We start from the raw sequence: 18,839 nt of genomic DNA on the forward strand, positions 1-18,839 counted from the left end.
AGATCTTTTGCTGATGATGGTTAGGACTGTGAGTAGGAAGGAGGGTGCAAAAGGGTTTCAAGGGGATATAAACAAATTATAGGAGTGGATGAGAGCATGACAGTTGGCATACGTTGTGGAAACGTGTGAGGTAATTCACTTCAGTGCACAAAGCAGTGGAGTTTGTCTTAAAATGGTGACATATTATTAAATGTTCATATTCGAAGCAAACAAGGGGTCCTTTCATACACGTAAACACGAGGAATTCTGCAGACGCTGGAAATTCAAGCAACGCACATCAAAGTTGCTAGTGAACGTAGCAGGCCAGGCAGCATCTCTAGGAAGAAGTACAGTCGACGTTTCGGGCTGAGACCCTTCATCAGGAAGGGTCTCGGCCCGAAACGTTGACTGTACTTCTTCCTAGAGATGCTGCCTGGCCTGCTGCGTTCACCAGCAACTTTGATGTGTGGTCCTTTCATACAAGTCACTGAAAGCTAACATGCACATACAATAGCCAATTAGGAAGACAAATGGTAAGTTGGCTTTCATTACAATAGAATTTGAGTGGAGTAGTTACCATACTGCAATCACGTAAGGCCTTGGTGAACCTGCACCTGGGGTGTTGCACAGTATCCTTACCCAAATAGGAAATATTTCCATAGAGCAAATGCAACAATCATTTACCGGAGTGACTTTTGGGTTGACAGATAAATGATTGTGTGAACCGGGGTGTATCTTCCAGAGTTGAGAAGGAGATGTGATCTCACTGAAACTTACAAAAATCATACAAGGCAACGGGATGGAGAATGCCTCCCTGGCTGAGGAGTCTAGAACCAGGGTTCACAGTCTCACAATAAATGCTGAGCCATTTCAGACTGAAATGTGGAGATCAGCACCAGAAGGGGGTGAATCTTTGGAATTCTCAGTCATAGATTTCATTCAAAATAGAAATAAATAGCTTCCTGGAGTATTACAGGAAAATGCAAGAAAATGGCACTGAACAAAATCGGCCATGACCTTGATGGTCCTAATTCTCGGGTTTTTATACATGTTCCTACTCAATTTCCAGCTTTTCTGGTTTTTAATAATGTACAGCTAAACATACTCAGAAATTACCTAAAGCCTGAATGGCCATGCCCCACTTCCAGACAGAGCAAACACACACCATAGAAACGCAAACAACAGGAATTCTGCAGATGCTGGAAATTCAAGCAACACACATCAAAGTTGCTGGTGAACGCAGCAGGCCAGGCAGCATCTATAGGAAGAGGCGCAGTCGACATTTCAGGCCGAGACCCTTCGTCAGGACTAACTGAAGGAAGAGTGAGTAAGGGATTTGAAAGCTGGAGGGGGAGGGGGAGATGCAAAATGATAGGAGAAGACAGGAGGGGGAGGGATAGAGCCGAGAGCTGGACAGGTGATAGGCAAAAGGGGATACGAGAGGATCATGGGACAGGAGGTCCGGGAAGAAAGACGGGGGGGGGTGACCCAGAGGATGGGCAAGAGGTATATTCAGAGGGACAGAGGGAGAAAAAGGAGAGTGAGAGAAAGAATGTGTGCATAAAAATGAGTAACAGCTGGGGTACGAGGGGGAGGTGGGGCCTAGCGGAAGTTAGAGAAGTCAATGTTCATGCCATCAGGTTGGAGGCTACCCAGACGGAATATAAGGTATTGTTCCTCCAACCTGAGTGTGGCTTCATCTTTACAGTAGAGGAGGCCGTGGATAGACATGTCAGAATGGGAATGGGATGTGGAATTAAAATGTATGGCCACTGGGAGATTCTGCTTTCTCTGGTGGACAGAGCGTAGATGTTCAGCAAAGCGGTCTCCCAGTCTGCGTCGGGTCTCACCAATATATAAAAGGCCACATCGGGAGCACCGGACGCAGTGTATAGAAACCTCTCTTCAGAAAGAAATAACCTCTCATTCTTTTAAACTAGCTATTTATCTAAAGTAACCTCAGTGCAAATCAATCTCCAATCAGCACCATATTGCCTCCAGTACAAAACACAAAAGCAATACATCAGCTGTGGGAAAACCCCTGTACAAATTGTACTAAGTGCTCCTTATTATTCTTATACTAAAATTCCCTTCTGATGAAAGCCAACATACTATTTGCTTTTCTAAATGCTCGCTGCACCTGTGTTAACTTTGTGTTTTATATAGCATTCGTCCCAGATCTTCTGTATACCAACATTTTTATTGTTTTGTTATGCTTCCTACCAAAATACATGACATCATTTTCCCACACCATTCTCTATCTCGCATCTTCTTGTCCACTCATTTGACTCGTTTACATCCTTTTATAGCCTGGGTCTTCCTCACAATTTGCTTTCCCACCAGGCTTTGTACCTTTGGTAAACATGGATGATGCCTTAGATTCATTCAATTATCCTAATCATCAATACAGTTTGTTAATAAGAATATGAAAAACAGGATCAGGAGTAGGCATGTTATTCCTCATGGCTTTTTCAACATTACATAAGATCACAGGTGATCTGCCTGTTGGCCTCATTCCACTGTCTCATTAGCCTAACAACCCTGCTCCCATAAACCTGCTTACCTCAGCCTTAAATATATTCACTGATGCACTGTCTAAAACCCTCTGGATTAGAGAATTTCTGAGATTCAGAACTCTCAGCAAAGTAATTCCTCTTCAACACCATCTTAAGCAAACACCCATTATTCAGAAACTCCATCTATACTTTTTCCCATAAATCTCTTTCACTTGTTTTGTAAATGTGCCTCGCATTTTTATAAATGCAACTTTTCCTCATAATTTCACCCCTCGATCCCAAGAAGCACACTATGAAACGTACTAACATACCTCTCCTTAAACAAGGACACTAAGAGTACATAGAGATTCCAATAAACCACTATCCAAACATTCACACATTTTACGGAGCTTCACTGGGGTCCACTCTTATGCTTCCCTAAAACTCATGGGAGTTCATTCGAGAATTTATTATACCATGTGACATCCATTAACAAATTGAAACTGTGCTGAGAAATACATATAAATAACATCCAATGGCCCAGAAAACCTGTCAATTGGCATCAGCAAGTCCCAAGCATGCCAGATTATTTAAGTTCTACAGTATTCCATGTTTGAACACCCTCTAATTATAGCAAGATATCCCTACTTTTATACTCTAAGTTCCTTTACAATAGAAGTCATATTTAATACACCATCTTAAATACCTGCTGTATCTGCCTGCTACCTTTCAGCATGTCATGCCTCTGGACAAGTAGATATCTTTGGACAGAGCATTCAATATTATTCTCCCATTTAAGCATTCCTACCATTCCTACCAAATTAACTGAATTACAGCTCCACACATATTTCATGTGTCAATTTTAAATCTGATAATTTAACATATCTTTATCTCTTTGCAACTTACTTTCTCATTACCTTTCTATTGCCAGTAAGTTTAGCTACAATGCATATAGTCCTTTCAAAGCCTTTGCTATATATTGTAAATGTTTGGTGCCCTAGAACTGATGCTAGGAGTTTTTGGCGTGTAATTGTTTGCTAATCTGAAAATCATCCACTTATAAACACAAGAAATTCTGCAGATGCTAGAAATCCAGAATAACAAACACAAAATGTTGGAGGAACTCAGCATCGGTCCTTTTGAAGGGTGTTGGCTCGAAGCGTTAACTGTTTATTTCTCTTCATAGATGCTGCCTAACTTGCTGAGTTCCACCAGAATTTTGCATGTGTTACTCCACCAGTTTAAGCTTTGAACTTTCCAATTCTCATGACTTCAACAACATTCAAGAAAAAGAGGAGGTTGTTAGACTTTGAGACTTTCCCTATCTGCATAAAAAATGTCCTCTTAAGCAAAACCAAGTTTTAACTATGACCCTTGTTCAGGATTCCTCCAACAAAATAAATAGCTACAAAGTTTTTTTTAAACACATCCATTTATCTTAAAAATCCTAACAATAATGTAGCACCTTCATCAAAAAAAAAACATCCCAAAACACTTCAGCCTTTCAGCATGGAAGGAGCTATTTGGATAGCTGTCCAAACAATTTTAAGCACGACAAATTTTAAGCACGAATCAAGAAGTTATCTAATAGGTGATCTCACTAAAGCAGCTGGCTAAAATGCCTTAAGAACAAACAGTCAAATCTAGAGCCAGCAAAAGCAAACAGCAATAACTATTACAGAGATGGCAATAGGTGACCTTAATGATGCTGCATTTATATGGTATTGATTACTGAGTAATACATCTCTGATCTACATCCAGTTTCAATCTGCATTGAATTGCTGCAATGTTCTGACTCTTGGAAGATGTTAGGTTGATTCGGAATGTTGCCAATGAAGGGAAATATGCTGAGAGGGTTAGAAAGAGGGCATTTCAAGGAAGAAATTAAAGATGGGACATGGGTAAAGAATTACCTGTGTAAGATGTAGTCAAGTATAGGAATAAAACTGAGGTATCCATTTCAGGAAACTGGCCAAGCTGTAAATGCTGGGCAGAGGTGTAGAGGTGAAAGTAAGCACAAGGATGGAGCATATACTTGGTTGAAAGCTCACCTCAGGGTCAAATATGGTATCAATTACATGCTCAAGGAAAGACAAAATTAGCCTAATAGAAACTCTTAATTTTTTTCAATCCTTAAGTTTAGCATATACAACTGACATAAGATTCTTCCGTATGCCTTAAACCAGTTCCACCACAGGATGTATAATCATTTGATCATCTTGATGTTATTATGCTTAACCGGGACATTATAAGCCAGCTCAGAGGCACGCCAAAGGGACAAGAGTAGTCTGCAGTTCACTGCCACCATCGCTCCATTAAACTTCCACTTTCTTGGCACCATTCTGAACAGCTCTGTGCCCAAGATAATAGCTTCCAGAAGTCAACCAATACAAGCAGAACGAAAAGAGAAAGGTACTGCAAACACTTAGTGTAAGTTAAGTAGATTCAGTGGAAACTAACTTTCTGTTTAACTATTCTGCATTCTGTTATTACTTTTCACTTTGTTACTATCTTGACGAAATGATCTGCAAATTGATTTGCAGAACAAATTTTTCATTGTATCTCGGTACTTGTCACAATAATAAACCAATTGCCAAGAGAAACAAGAGGAAGTGTTTCAGATTAAAGACCTTTGATAGTTCTTTCCTCAGACACCACCTGATAAATATGCCTTTCTTTAGACAATAGACAATAGGTGCAGGAGTAGGCCATTCGGCCCTTAGAGCCTGCACTGCCATTCACTGATCATGGCTGATCATCCACAATCAGTATCCAGTTCCTGCCTTATCCCATAACCTTTGATTCTGCTATCTTTAAGAGCTCTATCCATCCCGTTCCTGAAAACATTCAGAGACTTGGCCTCCACTGCCTTCTGGAGCAGAGCATTCCACATATCCACCACTCTCTGGTTATGTGTTCAATCAGATCCCCTCTCATCCTTCTAAATTCCCTTTCTGTAAGATTCCCTGCACCTGCACTTCTATTTTGATTCTCAGACACACTGCATACCTCGATCAGCACTGTGACACTCATGAATCACATGCCTGGACTTTCACCAAGATCAGCTCTTTGCAAATCTGTTAGATGACTTTATCCCAGTTCTGATGAAGAGTTGACAAGTCTAAAACATTTAACTGTTTCTCCTTCCTCATATGCTGCCTGCATTGTTCCCCCCACCCCCAATTTTAGCCCTGTCATCTGCTGCTGCCTCTAATATGACCTTAAACAATGCAGTAGGGAGCTAGAAATCTGACATTAAAAGAGAAAATATTGCAAATACTCAGCAGGTCACACAGCTGGTTCTATGCGGAACGGCTGAAGTACAACTTGTTCAGCCGTCAGCTGCATTGCTCATTTTAAGCATTTGAAAGTATGCCCACCATTGTGTTTACAAAACCTCCACAGACCTTGCCCCATAACTCTGCAATCCTTCTCCAAAATCAGTCCCATTTCCAAGCGTTCCTCATGATCAGAGATTCCAGGAAGGGGCATAAAGGAGAGAGCAGATGAAGGGTGCAGAGATCAGTTAGGATGAAGGGATCAGATAACGAAGGATGGAACTGGCTGGAGAGTGAGCAGCTGGAAAGGAGTTTAGAATGGCCAGATTATTACTATGCCCCAGCATGACTTTGTACGATATCACTTCCCAGAGCCCCGCCATTCAGACGTGCACCATATCCAACCGACCCCACCATCACAAGGCCGTTGCCAAGGGCTAAAAGCTCCAGACTAAAGCCCCCTTGCTACCTCCCCGTGCCGACCTCACTTGCCCAGGTTTGAACACAGCTACCCCGCCACGCCGGTTCGGTGTCAGGCTGTGCCGTCGGTCGGGGCGCCCGCGGTAACGGCGGCGGCGCAGGGCCCTTACGGTTGCCATGGCGATGCGGCTCCGGGCGCCGGCTGTCGTTGAGCGGTCGCGAGAAACTGCTGTAGCCGCGGTGCGGGGAGAAACGGCAGACGTCGCGGCCCCGGTGGGTGCAGTTGAAGAGGTAGCAGCTGAGATTGGCCGAGCCTCGGGGTCTAGCCTTTAGCCCCCGCTCCCAGGCGGGGACGACGACGACTCCGCCACCGGGAGGGACTCGCTCGACCACCGCCGCCGTGCAGCCGGGCAGGCCGCAGCAGGCCCGCAGGCACTGCTCGGGGCTGCTGACACCGGCTGGAGCGCGTAAGAAGGCGGCACCGGCCGACAGCGAGTCCCGAGTGCGGATGATGTAGTCCTGCATCAGCGCGAAGGCCGCGTCGCAGGTTCCCGAGGCCTCAGGTTGCCAGGTTTGGTGCAGCTGCTGACGGAACTCGTCCAGTAACAGCGCCCTCGGTCCCGCCGCTGCAGTCCGCAGCCACACGCCGACCGCCAGGATCCCGCAGACCAGCACTGCTGCTCCGGGCATGGTGGAGCGGGGAACGGATGCAGTCTCAGTGGCTCATAGTCCGCCGTCTGTCGAGCTCCGAGGGTGCGGGGAAACAGGTCTCGGCGGCGAACACAGACGCTCCTTGCTCCCCTGGGACTGCGAGTGATGATTGGGAGTGAGGAAGGGAGGTGGCAGTGATCCTGGAAAGAGGGTGGGATCAAAAGATGATGGGGTAAAAGAGGAGAGAGCGAGCAGATGCAAGGAGGGAGCGGTCAGAGGGAGGGAGGAGATGGAGCGAGTGTAATGGAAAGAGGGGGCAGTTATAGTAGTTAAAGGATAGTGCAGGAAGGAGAGAGCAGGGAGGAGAGAGAGTGAGCAGGTGGAAGGATAGAGCTGGAAGGGGAGAGAGTGAACAAGTGGAAGGATAGAGAGTGAGCTGGTGGAAGGAGTGAAAAGGTGGAAGGTTAGAATTGGGGAAGGATAGTGTAGGGGAGAGAGTGATCAGGTGGAAGGAGGGAGGGATCTAAAAGGTGGAGGGAGTATAGTAGCAAGAGAGAAGGAGATAGCAGTGATTCTAGATAGAAGGAGGATTAAAGAATTGAGGGATAGGACAGGATGAGTAGCTAGAAGGAAGAGGATCAGACTGAGTGGGGGAAGGTGGCGCTGAGAGACTGAGGTATCAGCAATTTTGGAAGGATCAAAGATTGAAGGTGGTAGTAAGGAGGTGGAATGAGGGAGGATTCAGACAAGGAAGGAGTGGAAATGGTGGGAGGGCCTGTGATAGAAAGAGAGCAATATAGCAGTAATTCAGGATCAAAGATTGAAGGATAGAATAAGAGAGAACGAACAGATGGGAGTCCAGAGAGAGTGTCACAGAGCCATACAACATGAAATAGCCACCGTGTTTATGTCAACAATCAAATACTTCGCTATATAAAGCCTATTCAACACCACTGCTATCCCTCGGCAGTCAAGTGTTCATCCCCAGGCTTTTGAAAGTAATTTCTTCCACCACCTTCACAAACAACATTCCAATAAAGGAGAGTTGATGATTGAAATGGTAGGACCACAATGTGGTGTGGTGGGTAATGGAGAAAGAGGCAGATTCAAAGGGTGATGCGCAGTGGGTAATGCAGTTATCACAGTGCTCCATGAGTTTGATTCTACTTACAGTACTGTGTGCTTTCTCTGTGATTGCAGGCTTACCCTGAATGCTCTGGTTTCCTCCCACACCTGGAAGATGCTTTAGTTAGTGAGTTATTGGTTGTGTAAGTTTCCTCTATCACAGGTGACTAGTGGTGTAATCAGGGGAGTATTAATGGGCAACACACACAAAATGCTGGAGGAACGCAGCGGGTCAGGCAACATCAATGGAGGAAAATGAACAATTGGTATTTCAGGCCGAGACCCCTCAACAGGACTGGAAGGGAAGAAGGCAGAAGCCAGAATTAAAGGTAAAGGAGGGGGAGGAACACAACTTGGCAGCTGATTGTTGAGTCCAGGTGAGATAGGTGGGGGGGGGTGGGAAATGAAAGGGTATGATATGAAAAGGTGGGAGGTGATAGGTGGCAAAGGGCAAAACAAAAAGAAATCTAATAGTAGAGGATGGTAGACCATGGAATAAAGGGGAAGGAGGTGGAGACCAAAATGAGATGAAGGGCAGGTTGTGAAGGTGAGGAACAGAAGGTGGTAAGCCGCAGGAATGAGTGAAAACAAAGGGAGGGGTGGTGGAAGATAATGAAATAGAGAGGAGAGGTTACGAGAAGTTAGATAAATTAATGTTGATGCCAACAGAATGGAGGCTACCAAGACAATAAGACACGTTGCTTCTCCAACCAGTATCTGGCCTCAACCAGGCAGTAGAGAAAGCTGTGGACAGACATGTCAGTGTGGGTAGCTGTTACACTTAGTATGTGTGCAGGGATAAGGGCCAGGTGGAAGATCAGTGGGTGGGATGGTGTGCAGGAGATGAGCAGATGTGGGTGAGGGCTGCATTGAAAGGGAAACCCCATATTCTGAAAAGAATGATGAAGGCATCTTGGGAGTCCTGGAACTGAAGCTGCTAATATGAGCGCCTACAGAATCGCTTGTGTCTCAGGGAGCGTGTGAGAGTCTGAGTTACAGAAAAGCGTTGGGTTTATTTTTGATGGGATTGAGCCATCCTAGACTAGATGGAATGACTGGACTCCTACTATGACCTGAGTAAATATTAATAAAATGACATATGAGTGGACAAGTGTAGGGGATTTCTGAAACTAAGGAGAGATGGAGGGAGATGAAAACAATAAGGATAAGGATAGGGAAACTGGAAATAGAGGAAGGAAGATCTGGGGATAGAGCGTCATTGGGCACTACAGCTCAGTAACAGGGCCTTTGACCCATCCAGTCCATGCAAACACAATCTTTTGCCTAGTCCTATCTACCTGCACCCAGGCCATATCCCTCCGATCTGTCTTATTCATCAAACTTCTCTTAAATGTTGCAATTGAACCCACATCCACCACTTCTGCTGGTAGCTTATTCTACACTTGCACTACCCTCTGAATGAAGAAGTTTCCCCTTGAATATTTCACTTTTCACCCTAAATCTATGACCATGCAACCTGAAGGGAAAATGCCTGCTGTACTTGTTTTGATCTTGTAACAAAGAGAAGAGTTGCTGGGGCTGTGGTTGGACATTGATTAGAACAGAGCAAGAGGGAGTTTTTTTTGGTTTATTAATGGCATACTGTATTACCAAGGAGAAGTGGAAAAACTTGTCTTGCACACTGTATACAGATCAAACCATTACATAGAAAACCTACAGCACAATACAGGCCCTTCGGCCCACAATGCTGTACTGAACATGTACTTACTTCAGAAATTACCTCGAGTTATCCATAGCCCTCTATTTTTCTGAGCTCCAACTACCTATCCAGGAGCCTCTTAAAAGACCCTATTGTACCTGCCTCCACCATCGTTGCCGGCTACCCACTCCACACACTCACCACTCTGTGTACAAAAACTTACCCCTGACATCTCCTCTGTACTTGCTTCCAAACACCTTAAAATTGTGCCCTCCCATGTTAGCCATTTGAGCCCTGGGAAAAAGCCTCTGACTATCCACACACTCAATGCCTCTCCTCATCTTATACTCCTCTATCAGGTCACCTCTCATCCTACGTCGCTCCAAGGAGAAAAGACCAAGTTCACTCAACCTGTTCTCATAAGGCATACTCGCCAATCCAGGCAACGTCCTTGTAAATCTCCTCTATACCCCTTTTATACTTTCCACATCCATCCTGTACTGAGGTGACCAGAACTGAGCACAGTACTCCAAGTGGGGTCTGACCAGGGCCCTATATAGCTGCAACATTACCTCTCGGTTCTTGAACTCAATCACACGGTTGATGAAGGCCAATACACCGTATGCCTTCTTAACCACACAGTCAACCTGTGCAGCAGCTTTGAGTGTACTATGGACTCAGACCCCAAGATCCCTCTGATTTTCCACACTGCCAAGAGTCTTACCATTAATACTATATTCTGCCATCATACAGTATTTGACCTACTGAATTGAACCACCTCACACTTATCTGGGTTGAACTCCATCTGCCAGTTCTCAGCCCTGTTTTGCATCCTATCAATGTCCTGCTGTAACCTCTGACAGCCCTCCACACTATCCACAACACTCCAACCATTGTGTCATCAGCAAATTTACTAACCCATCCCTCCACTTCCTCTTCCAGGTGATTTATAAAAATCGTGAAGAGAAGGGGTCCCAGAACAGATCCCTGAAGCAGACCACTGGTCACCAACCTCCATGCAGAATATGACCCATCTATAACCACTCTTTGATTTCTGTTGGCAAGCCAGTTCTGGATCCACAAAGCAATGTCCCCTTGGATCCCATGCCTCCTTACTTTCTCAATAAGTCTTGCATGGGGTACCTTATCAAATGCCTTGCCGAAATCCATATACACTACATCTATTGCTCTTCCTTCATCAATATGTTTAGTCACATCCTCAAAAACTTCAATCAGGCTCATAAGGCACAACCTGCCTTTGACAAAGCCATGCTGTCTATTCCTAATCTTATTATGCCTCTCCAAATGTTCAGAAATCCTTCCTCTCAGGATTTTCTCCATCAACTTACCAACCACTGAAGTAAGACTCATTGGTCTATAATTTCCTGGGCTATCTCTCCTCCCTTTCTTGAACAATGGAACAACATCTGCAACCCTCCAATCCTCCAGAACCTCTCGTCCCCATTGATGATGCAAAGATCATCACCAGAGGCTTAGCAGTCTCCTCCCTCGCCTCCCATAGTAGCCTGAGGTACATCTCGTCTGGTGCGGTGACTTATCCAACTTGAAGCTTTCCAAAAGCTCCTGCACATCCTCTTTCTTAATATCTATATGCTCAAGCTTTTCAGTCTGCTGTAAGTCATCCCTACAATCGCCAAGATCCTTTTCCGTAGTGAATACTGAAGCAAAGTACTTATTAAGTACCTCTGCTATCTCCTCCGGTTCCATACACACTTTTCCACTATCACACTTGATTGGTCCTATTCTCTCATGTCTTATCCTCTTGCTCTTCACATACTTGTAGAATGCCTTGGGGCCTTCTCATGGCCCCTTCTGGCTCTCCTAATTTCATTCTTAAGTTCCTTCCTGGTAGCCATATAATTTTCTAGATCTCTATCGTTACCTAGTTTTTGAACCTTTCATAAGCTTTTCTTCTTGATTAGATTTTCAACTGCCTTTGTACACCATGGTTCCTGTACCCTACCATCCTTTCCCTGTCTCATTGGAACATACCTATGCAGAACGCCATGCAAATATTGCCTGAACATAGAAACATAGAAAACCTACATCACAATACAGACCCTTCAGCCCACAAAGCTGTGCCGAACGTGTCCTTACCTTAGAAATTACCTAAGGTTACCCATAGCTCTCTATCTTTCTGAGCTCCATGTACCTATCCAGGAGTCTTTTAAAAGACCCTATTGTACCTGCCTCTGCCGCCGTTGCTGGCAGCCCATTCCATGCACTCACCAGTCTGCGTAAAAAATTTACCCCTGACATCTCCTCTGTACCTACTTCCAAGCACCTTAAAACTGTGCCTTCTCGTGCTGGCCATTTCATCCCTGGGAAAAATATGAAGGATGTAAGTAATAAGATCAATTCAATTCAATTCAATTCACTCTCACAGGTATGCAGCAGAAAGCAGTCGACAAACACATTCGTGAGAATGCACATAACAGCAATCAGTGTTTTATTGTAGTTGTACTTAACTCCCTTCCTTTCATTTCAGTCTTGTCAAATCTTCATTGACGCATAATGACAGCAATTTTCCCTGCTTACCTTAGTCCACATTCTGGGAAAGAATATTACAATTTAGACTGATGCTGTAAAGGAGCAGTATTAAGTTACTGCTTCCGAGTTGAAATGACAGTGTTAGATTTTAGTCTGAGAATTTTAGTTAGCCGCCCTGTTGGCCTAGTGTCGATTATTTTCCTTTTATTTTGTACAGTTCATTTGCCACATTTCTGCCGTACATTTCCCTGAGAATGTCTGTTCCCAATATATGCTTCCAAGTTCCTGCCTGATAGCTTCATATTTCCCCTTACTCCAATTAAACGTTTTTCTAACTTGTCTGTTCCTATCCCTCTCCAATGCTATGGTAAAGGAAATAGAATTATGATCACTATCTCCAAAATGTTCACTCAATGAGAGACTTGACACCTGACCAGGTTCATTTCCCAATACCAGATCAAGTACAACCTCTCGTAGGCTTATCTACAAACTGTGTTAGGAAACCTTCTTGAACATACCTGACAAGCTCCACCCCATCTAAACCCCTTGCTCTAGGGAGATACCAATCTCTATTGGGGCAATTAAAATCCCCCATTATGACAACCTTGTAATTACTGCACCATTCCAGAATCTGTCTCCCTATCTGCTCCTTGATGTCCCTGTTACTATTGGATGGTCTATAAAAAACACCCAGTAGAGTTATTGACTCCTTCCCATTTCTAACTTCCACCCACAGAGACTCAGTAGACAATCCCTCCATGACTTCCTCCTTTTCTGCAGCCGTGACACTATCTCTGATCAGCAGTGTCATGTCCCCACCCCTTATGCCTCCCTCCCTGTCCTTCCTGAAACATCTAAAACCTGGCACTCTTAGTAGCCATTCCTGCCTCTGAGCCATTCAAGACTGTGTAATGGCCACAACATCATAGCTCCAAGTACTGATCCACGCTCTTAAGCTCATCTGCTTTGTTCATGACGTTTCTTGCATTAAAATAGACACATCTCAAACCATCAATCTCAGCGTATCCCTTCTCTGTCGCCTGCCTACCCTCCTTCTCACACTGCCTCCAAATTTTTTTTCTCTATTTGTGAGCCAACCGTCCCTTCCTCCGTCTCTTCAGTTTGGTTCCCACCCCCCAGCAATTCGTTTAAACTCTCCCCAATAGCCTTAGCAAACCTTCCTGCCTGGATATTGCTCCCCCTTGGATTCAAATGCAACCCGTCCTTTTTGTATAGGTCACACCTGCCCTAAAAGAGGTCCCAATGATCCAGAAATCTGAATCCCTGCCCCTGCTGAAATCCCTCAGCCACGCATTTATCCTCCACCTCATTCTATTCCTATACTCACTGTCGAATAGCACAGGCAGTAATCCCGAGATTACTACCTTTGAGGTCCTGCTTCTCTGTTTCTTTCCTAACTCCCTGTAGTCTGTTTTCAGGACCTCCTCCTTTTTCCTGCCTATACCGTTGGTACCAATATGTACGATGACCTCTGGCTGTGCATTACATAGTGCATTGAGGTAGAATATGGTTAAACAGTAACAATGCAGAATAAAATGTAAAATCTACTGAAACAGTCAGTGCAGGTAAATGATTATGTGCAAGATTATAATGAGGTACTGTAGATTGTAAGGCCAAGAGTCCATCTTATACAAGTTGTCCCTGCAAGAGTCTGGTAGCAGTGGAATAGAATCGGTTCTTGACCCTGGTGGTACGTGCTTTCAGGCTTTTTTACCTTCTGCCCGATGGGAAAGGGGAGAAGGAAGACTATCCAGATTGGGTGGGGAGGTCTTTGGTTATGCTAGCTGCTTTACTGAGGCAGTGAGAAGTATAAATAGAGTCCATAGAGAGGAGGCTAGTTGCTTTGATGTGCTGAGCTGTGTCCTCAACTCTGCAGATTCTTGCAGTCATGTGCAGAGCAGTTGCCATACCAAGCCATTTATGCAGACAGAATGGTTTCTATGGTGCATGGATAAAAATTGGTAAGAGTCAATGGGGACATGCCATGGGGGTGGGGAAAAGTACCGGAGTTAGAAGCAGGGAGGGAAGAATTACAGGGTTATGGAAAGAACTGAAGAGTGCACTTAAAGCACAAATGGACTCCTATGCTATAAGTAGAAATTAATATGAAGGCTCTGTGTACCAACAAGCAGAATATCCAATCCACCAACCGACAGTGATTATCATTACTATTGACTCACCCATTATGTACTGCTGACCTTCTGAATGCTGTGTGCATTGATAAATCCATTGCTCACCACGTCACTGAGCTCTCACAATGCTCAACATGTGTCCACTATTTACCAACATTCTTCCAGCAGAATAGCTTCGCTTCCTGCTAGAGTAATGGACATACTATACAGCAGAAAAGTTATGGAGATTATTGTACTGCTTGGTGGTAAATAAACTTTATGCTCTTCTTTGAAAATAATGGTATTATTTTCTGAAAAGCCCATTGCATTGGATTTCAGAACTAATTTTTAATTGTATATTTATCCAAAATTGTAAGCTGTAAATATATATTAATTTAAAATACAAACACTTTCATTCCTCTTCATGGTGCACAACTCTGTATATCTCTTTTCTGCTTCCTTCCCAAGATCCATAAGCAGATCATGGTTAACTCATAACTTTTTTGTGTATTTTCTATACTATCTCCCTTTGTCTAGTTCATTCTCACGTACACCCTTGATGTCTCTGATGCCCTCTGTCACTTTGACAGTTTCCAGTTCCCTAATGCTGAACAGCTCATCTTTGCTATGCATGTTCAGTCGAATGTTTGAGTGGCCTTCATTTAGAGTCATAGATTCAGAGTTTTACAGCACAGGAATGGGCCCTTCAGCCCAGTTTTCATACTGACCAAGATGCCGCATCCAAGCTAGTCCCATTTGCCTGTGTTTGGCCCATAACCTTCTAAACCTTTCCATTCCATATACGTATTATTATACTTTTCTCAACCACTTCCTCTGATGGCTCATTCTGCATGGATATAACACTTTATGTAATAAAGTTGCTCCTCAAGTTTCTGTTAAACCTTTCCCATCTTATTTTTACACCTATGCTCTCTAATTCTTGATTTCAACCTGGGAGAAAGACTGATCTCAGGGGATGTGGTCTCCTGTTACTGGAGAACCAAATACGGATTGGGTGGCTGCTTTGCAGAACACCTCCATTCAGTCTACAAAAGTAACCCAAAATTTTCAGTTATGTATCACCTCAGTTCTCTGCCCGAGACAAAATCTGACTTCTGTGAATTTAGCCTCCTCTTTTCCAACAAAACCCAGCTTGAGAATTGGCACCTCATCTATATTCTATGCTGCAACTCTCAGGTCTCAATTATTGAGTCCAATGTTTTCAGATAACCAGCCTTTCCTGTTTGTGTCAGTCCTACCCAGCCCAGTCTTTCTCTGTTACGTTGCTCTTTAACCCGCTGAGTATCTCCAGTATTCTCTGTTTTATTTCAGATTTCCAGCATCTGCAGTTCTCCAGTTTTAAGATTTTTAAAACATAAACATAGAACAGTAGAGCACAGGAACAGGCCCTTTGGCCTGTGATGTTCTGCTGAACTAATTAAGCTAACGTTACATGGTCCATATCCTTCCACTCTGTGCTTTTTTCATGTGCCTAAGAGCCTTTGAAAAGCCTTTATCATATCTGCAACTCTGGCAGTGCAATCCAGACACCCATCACTGTGTTTAAAAAAAACCTTAAATGGTTAGTTGTTTTATTATCATTACATGTACTGAGATACAGTGAAAAACTTTGTTTTGCATGCTATCCATAGAAATCTTTCCAAAACATAAGTACATTAAGATAGTACAAGCAGAAATACAATGTCAGAATGCAGAATATAATGTTCAGAATCAGAATCAGGTTTAATATCACCAGCATATGTTGTGAAATTTGATGTATTTGCGGCAGCAGTACAATAAAATTATTAAATAAGTAGTGCAAAAAAAGTGGTGAGGTAGTGTTGATGTCCATTCAAAAATATGGTAGCATAGGGGATCTGATACATCCAGCACCACACAGAAAGTGCAGTGCAGGTACACAAGTGCAAGGGCCATGCTGAGATAGATTGAGAGATCAAAGGTTTACGTTTACTGTGCAAGAGGTCTGCTCATGAGTCTTAATACAGCAGATAGAAACTGTCCTTGAGATTAATAGTGCACATTTTCAAGCTTTTGTATGTTTTGCCCAAAGGAAGGGGGAAGACAAGGAATGACTAGGGAGGAGGGATCTTTGCTGTTTTTGGGCAAAACATCATATGCCCTCAACAATTCTATGAATCAACTTGTGCAACACATTTGAGGGCTCTATAGATGTGGACTCCAAGATGGGTGCCATGGTAACAAAGTGGTTAGCGTGACACTATTACAGTTCGGGGTGTCACAGTTCAGAGATCAATTCCGACACTGTAAGGAGTTTCTACGGCCCTCCTGATGAACAAGGAGGTTTCCTCCCATATTCCAAAGACATACCAGTTAATACATTAACTGGTCTTTGTAAATTGCCCTATGATTAGGCTAGGGTTAAATAGGTGGGTTGCAGGGAAGTGTGGCTCATTGGGCTAGAAAGGCCTGTTCTGCAATGTATCTTTAAATGAATAAATTATTCCTCCATATTTAACCCTGTATTCTGTCTTAAAATTTGACCTTTCAGAATGAATTTCTTCACACTTTTCTGGATTGAACTCTATCTTTCACTTTACAGCCCAGCTGTGCATGCTGTCAATTTCCTGTTACAACCTACAACATCCCTATACACTATCCACAATTTCACCAACCTTTGTGCCATCCTCACACTTACTAACCCACCCTTCCACTTCCTCATCCATGTCATTTATAAAGATCACAAAAAACACAAGTCCCAGAACAGATCCACATGGTACACCATTGGTCACTAACCTCCAGGCAGAATACTCTCCATCTACTACCAATGGGAAAGAAGTAACCAAAGAAGAATATGGTAAACTATGTGCACAGAGAACTAAAATTACTTGATCTTAAAATTATGGACAACATGGTCCATCTAAGTGTAAGCACAGAAATAACATACTTGTGAGTTGATAATACAGCAACACAGAACAGTAAGTGGATAATGAGGTAATTGGAGGTCATGAGTGGCTTCTTGTCTGCACTTTGGATTTAGGTACCCAATTTCAATCTTTACGGTAATCTCCCTCCAAGGAAAGATAAATTGGTGAGTCAGATTTTGGCCTTAAATAGGTAGAAGCAACTCATTGCCTCCGTTAAGTAACTTGGAGCATGTGTGAAGATCTATCAAATCTTATATTATGGATACAAAGGCAGTTAAATATTTGTGGAAACTAGTCATATGCTCCCTAGTGTGTCTTTTGTTATTGACTGATCTCTGAAATTTGGTCAGTTTACCCTTATACTTTATTTTCTGTTGGTGCCACTGCTGGTAGTGTCACAGTTGGCATGTTGCCCTTAAAGACTGATGTTATGGGTTCACACAAAGAAAAATTGTGAATTTAAAAATGCATCAAAGAGTCTGGAACTGCAGGTATAACAGCACAAATAAACACAAAGGTGGAATAATCTCAAACTCAAAATACATTGAGTTTTTCTACCTTTTAGATGCAAAGACAATGGATTGTTCACTAGTTCTAAAAATTGTTTGCAAATGAACAAATTATTCCATGGAATTATACATTTACAGCGGGAACACAAGTGACGAGATCTGTAAACATCTGTGTTGACAGAAGGTAGTTAATGTCATTATTCCAAAACTTTATGAAGACATCACCCATACACTCACAACATCCTTTCTCTACATGATTATGAAGGATGTCTCTGTGGATACACAAGCACTCCCAAATATTGTTGATACAGTAAATATAGTTATGGCCATGTTTGATGTGCTAAGTGGATAAGTAGGCAATTGAGGAGCTCCTTTGATCACATTCTGGGATTGGAGACACGGTCCTATTTATCTCTTTCACAGTGGTGTAAATTTCACAATGTCTAATGCCTGGTTTCAGTGGCGCTTAGAAAAAATAGATGTCATAGTTCCCTCTCAGTGTAGTCATTGCTGGTGTGTCAACATAATTCCAGTAACCTCACCCTGTTGTCATTACCCTGGGCCGAGGTATATGAGAATGCCTCATTTTCTTTGCTACATGCTTGTCCTGTCAGTTTCCAAAGCATATCTCTAAAGCAGCGGTCCCCAACCACCGGGCCGCAAAGCATGTGCTACCGGGCCATGAGGAGACGACATGAGTCTGCAGTATCTTTCCTCATTCCCTGTTACGCACTGTTGAACTTGATCATAGGGTTGCCAACAGTCCCGTATTTGCCGGAACATCCCATATGGGACGGCCCTTGTCCCGTATTTCCCCCGCTAGGGTACAGCGTTCCTATGAAACCTTTTGTGCTGAAATGGCATGAAGCGAAGAAGCAATTACCATTAATTTATATGGGAAAATTTTTTGAGCTTTCCCAGACCCAAAAAAACCTAACAAATCATATTAAATAACACAAACATATAGTAAAAGCAGGAATGATATGATAAATACATAGCCTATATAAAGTAGAAATAATGTACAGTATAGTCGGGAAGATGAAGGCAAAACCGCTTTGTGGGGGGGGATCGGCACGTACGCACATGCGCACACAGGTGCCCGCGCAGGGCTTCATGGTCATGGTAGTCTTACCTGGGGTAAAGTGTCCCGGGATTTGAGTGCTACTTTTGACC

General features: G+C 43.4%; 1 protein-coding gene across 2 annotated transcripts in view; it reads right to left on the bottom strand.

Moving 5' to 3' along the window:
- Positions 1–7,459, bottom strand: part of lrp11 (low density lipoprotein receptor-related protein 11) — a 44,485-nt gene extending 37,026 nt beyond the window's left edge. The window contains exon 1 of one of the 2 annotated variants that reach the window (XM_063056328.1): positions 6,343–7,459. In XM_063056328.1, the coding sequence (XP_062912398.1) occupies positions 6,343–6,862 (520 nt within the window). In that variant the 5' untranslated portion in view covers positions 6,863–7,459. The remainder of the gene's footprint in view (positions 1–6,342) is intronic. The other variant, XM_063056326.1, reaches the window with a different exon arrangement.
- Positions 7,460–18,839: the final 11,380 nt, after the last annotated feature.

Source organism: Mobula hypostoma, chromosome 8, assembly GCF_963921235.1.
Source record: "Mobula hypostoma chromosome 8, sMobHyp1.1, whole genome shotgun sequence".
NCBI lineage: Eukaryota > Metazoa > Chordata > Chondrichthyes > Myliobatiformes > Myliobatidae > Mobula > Mobula hypostoma.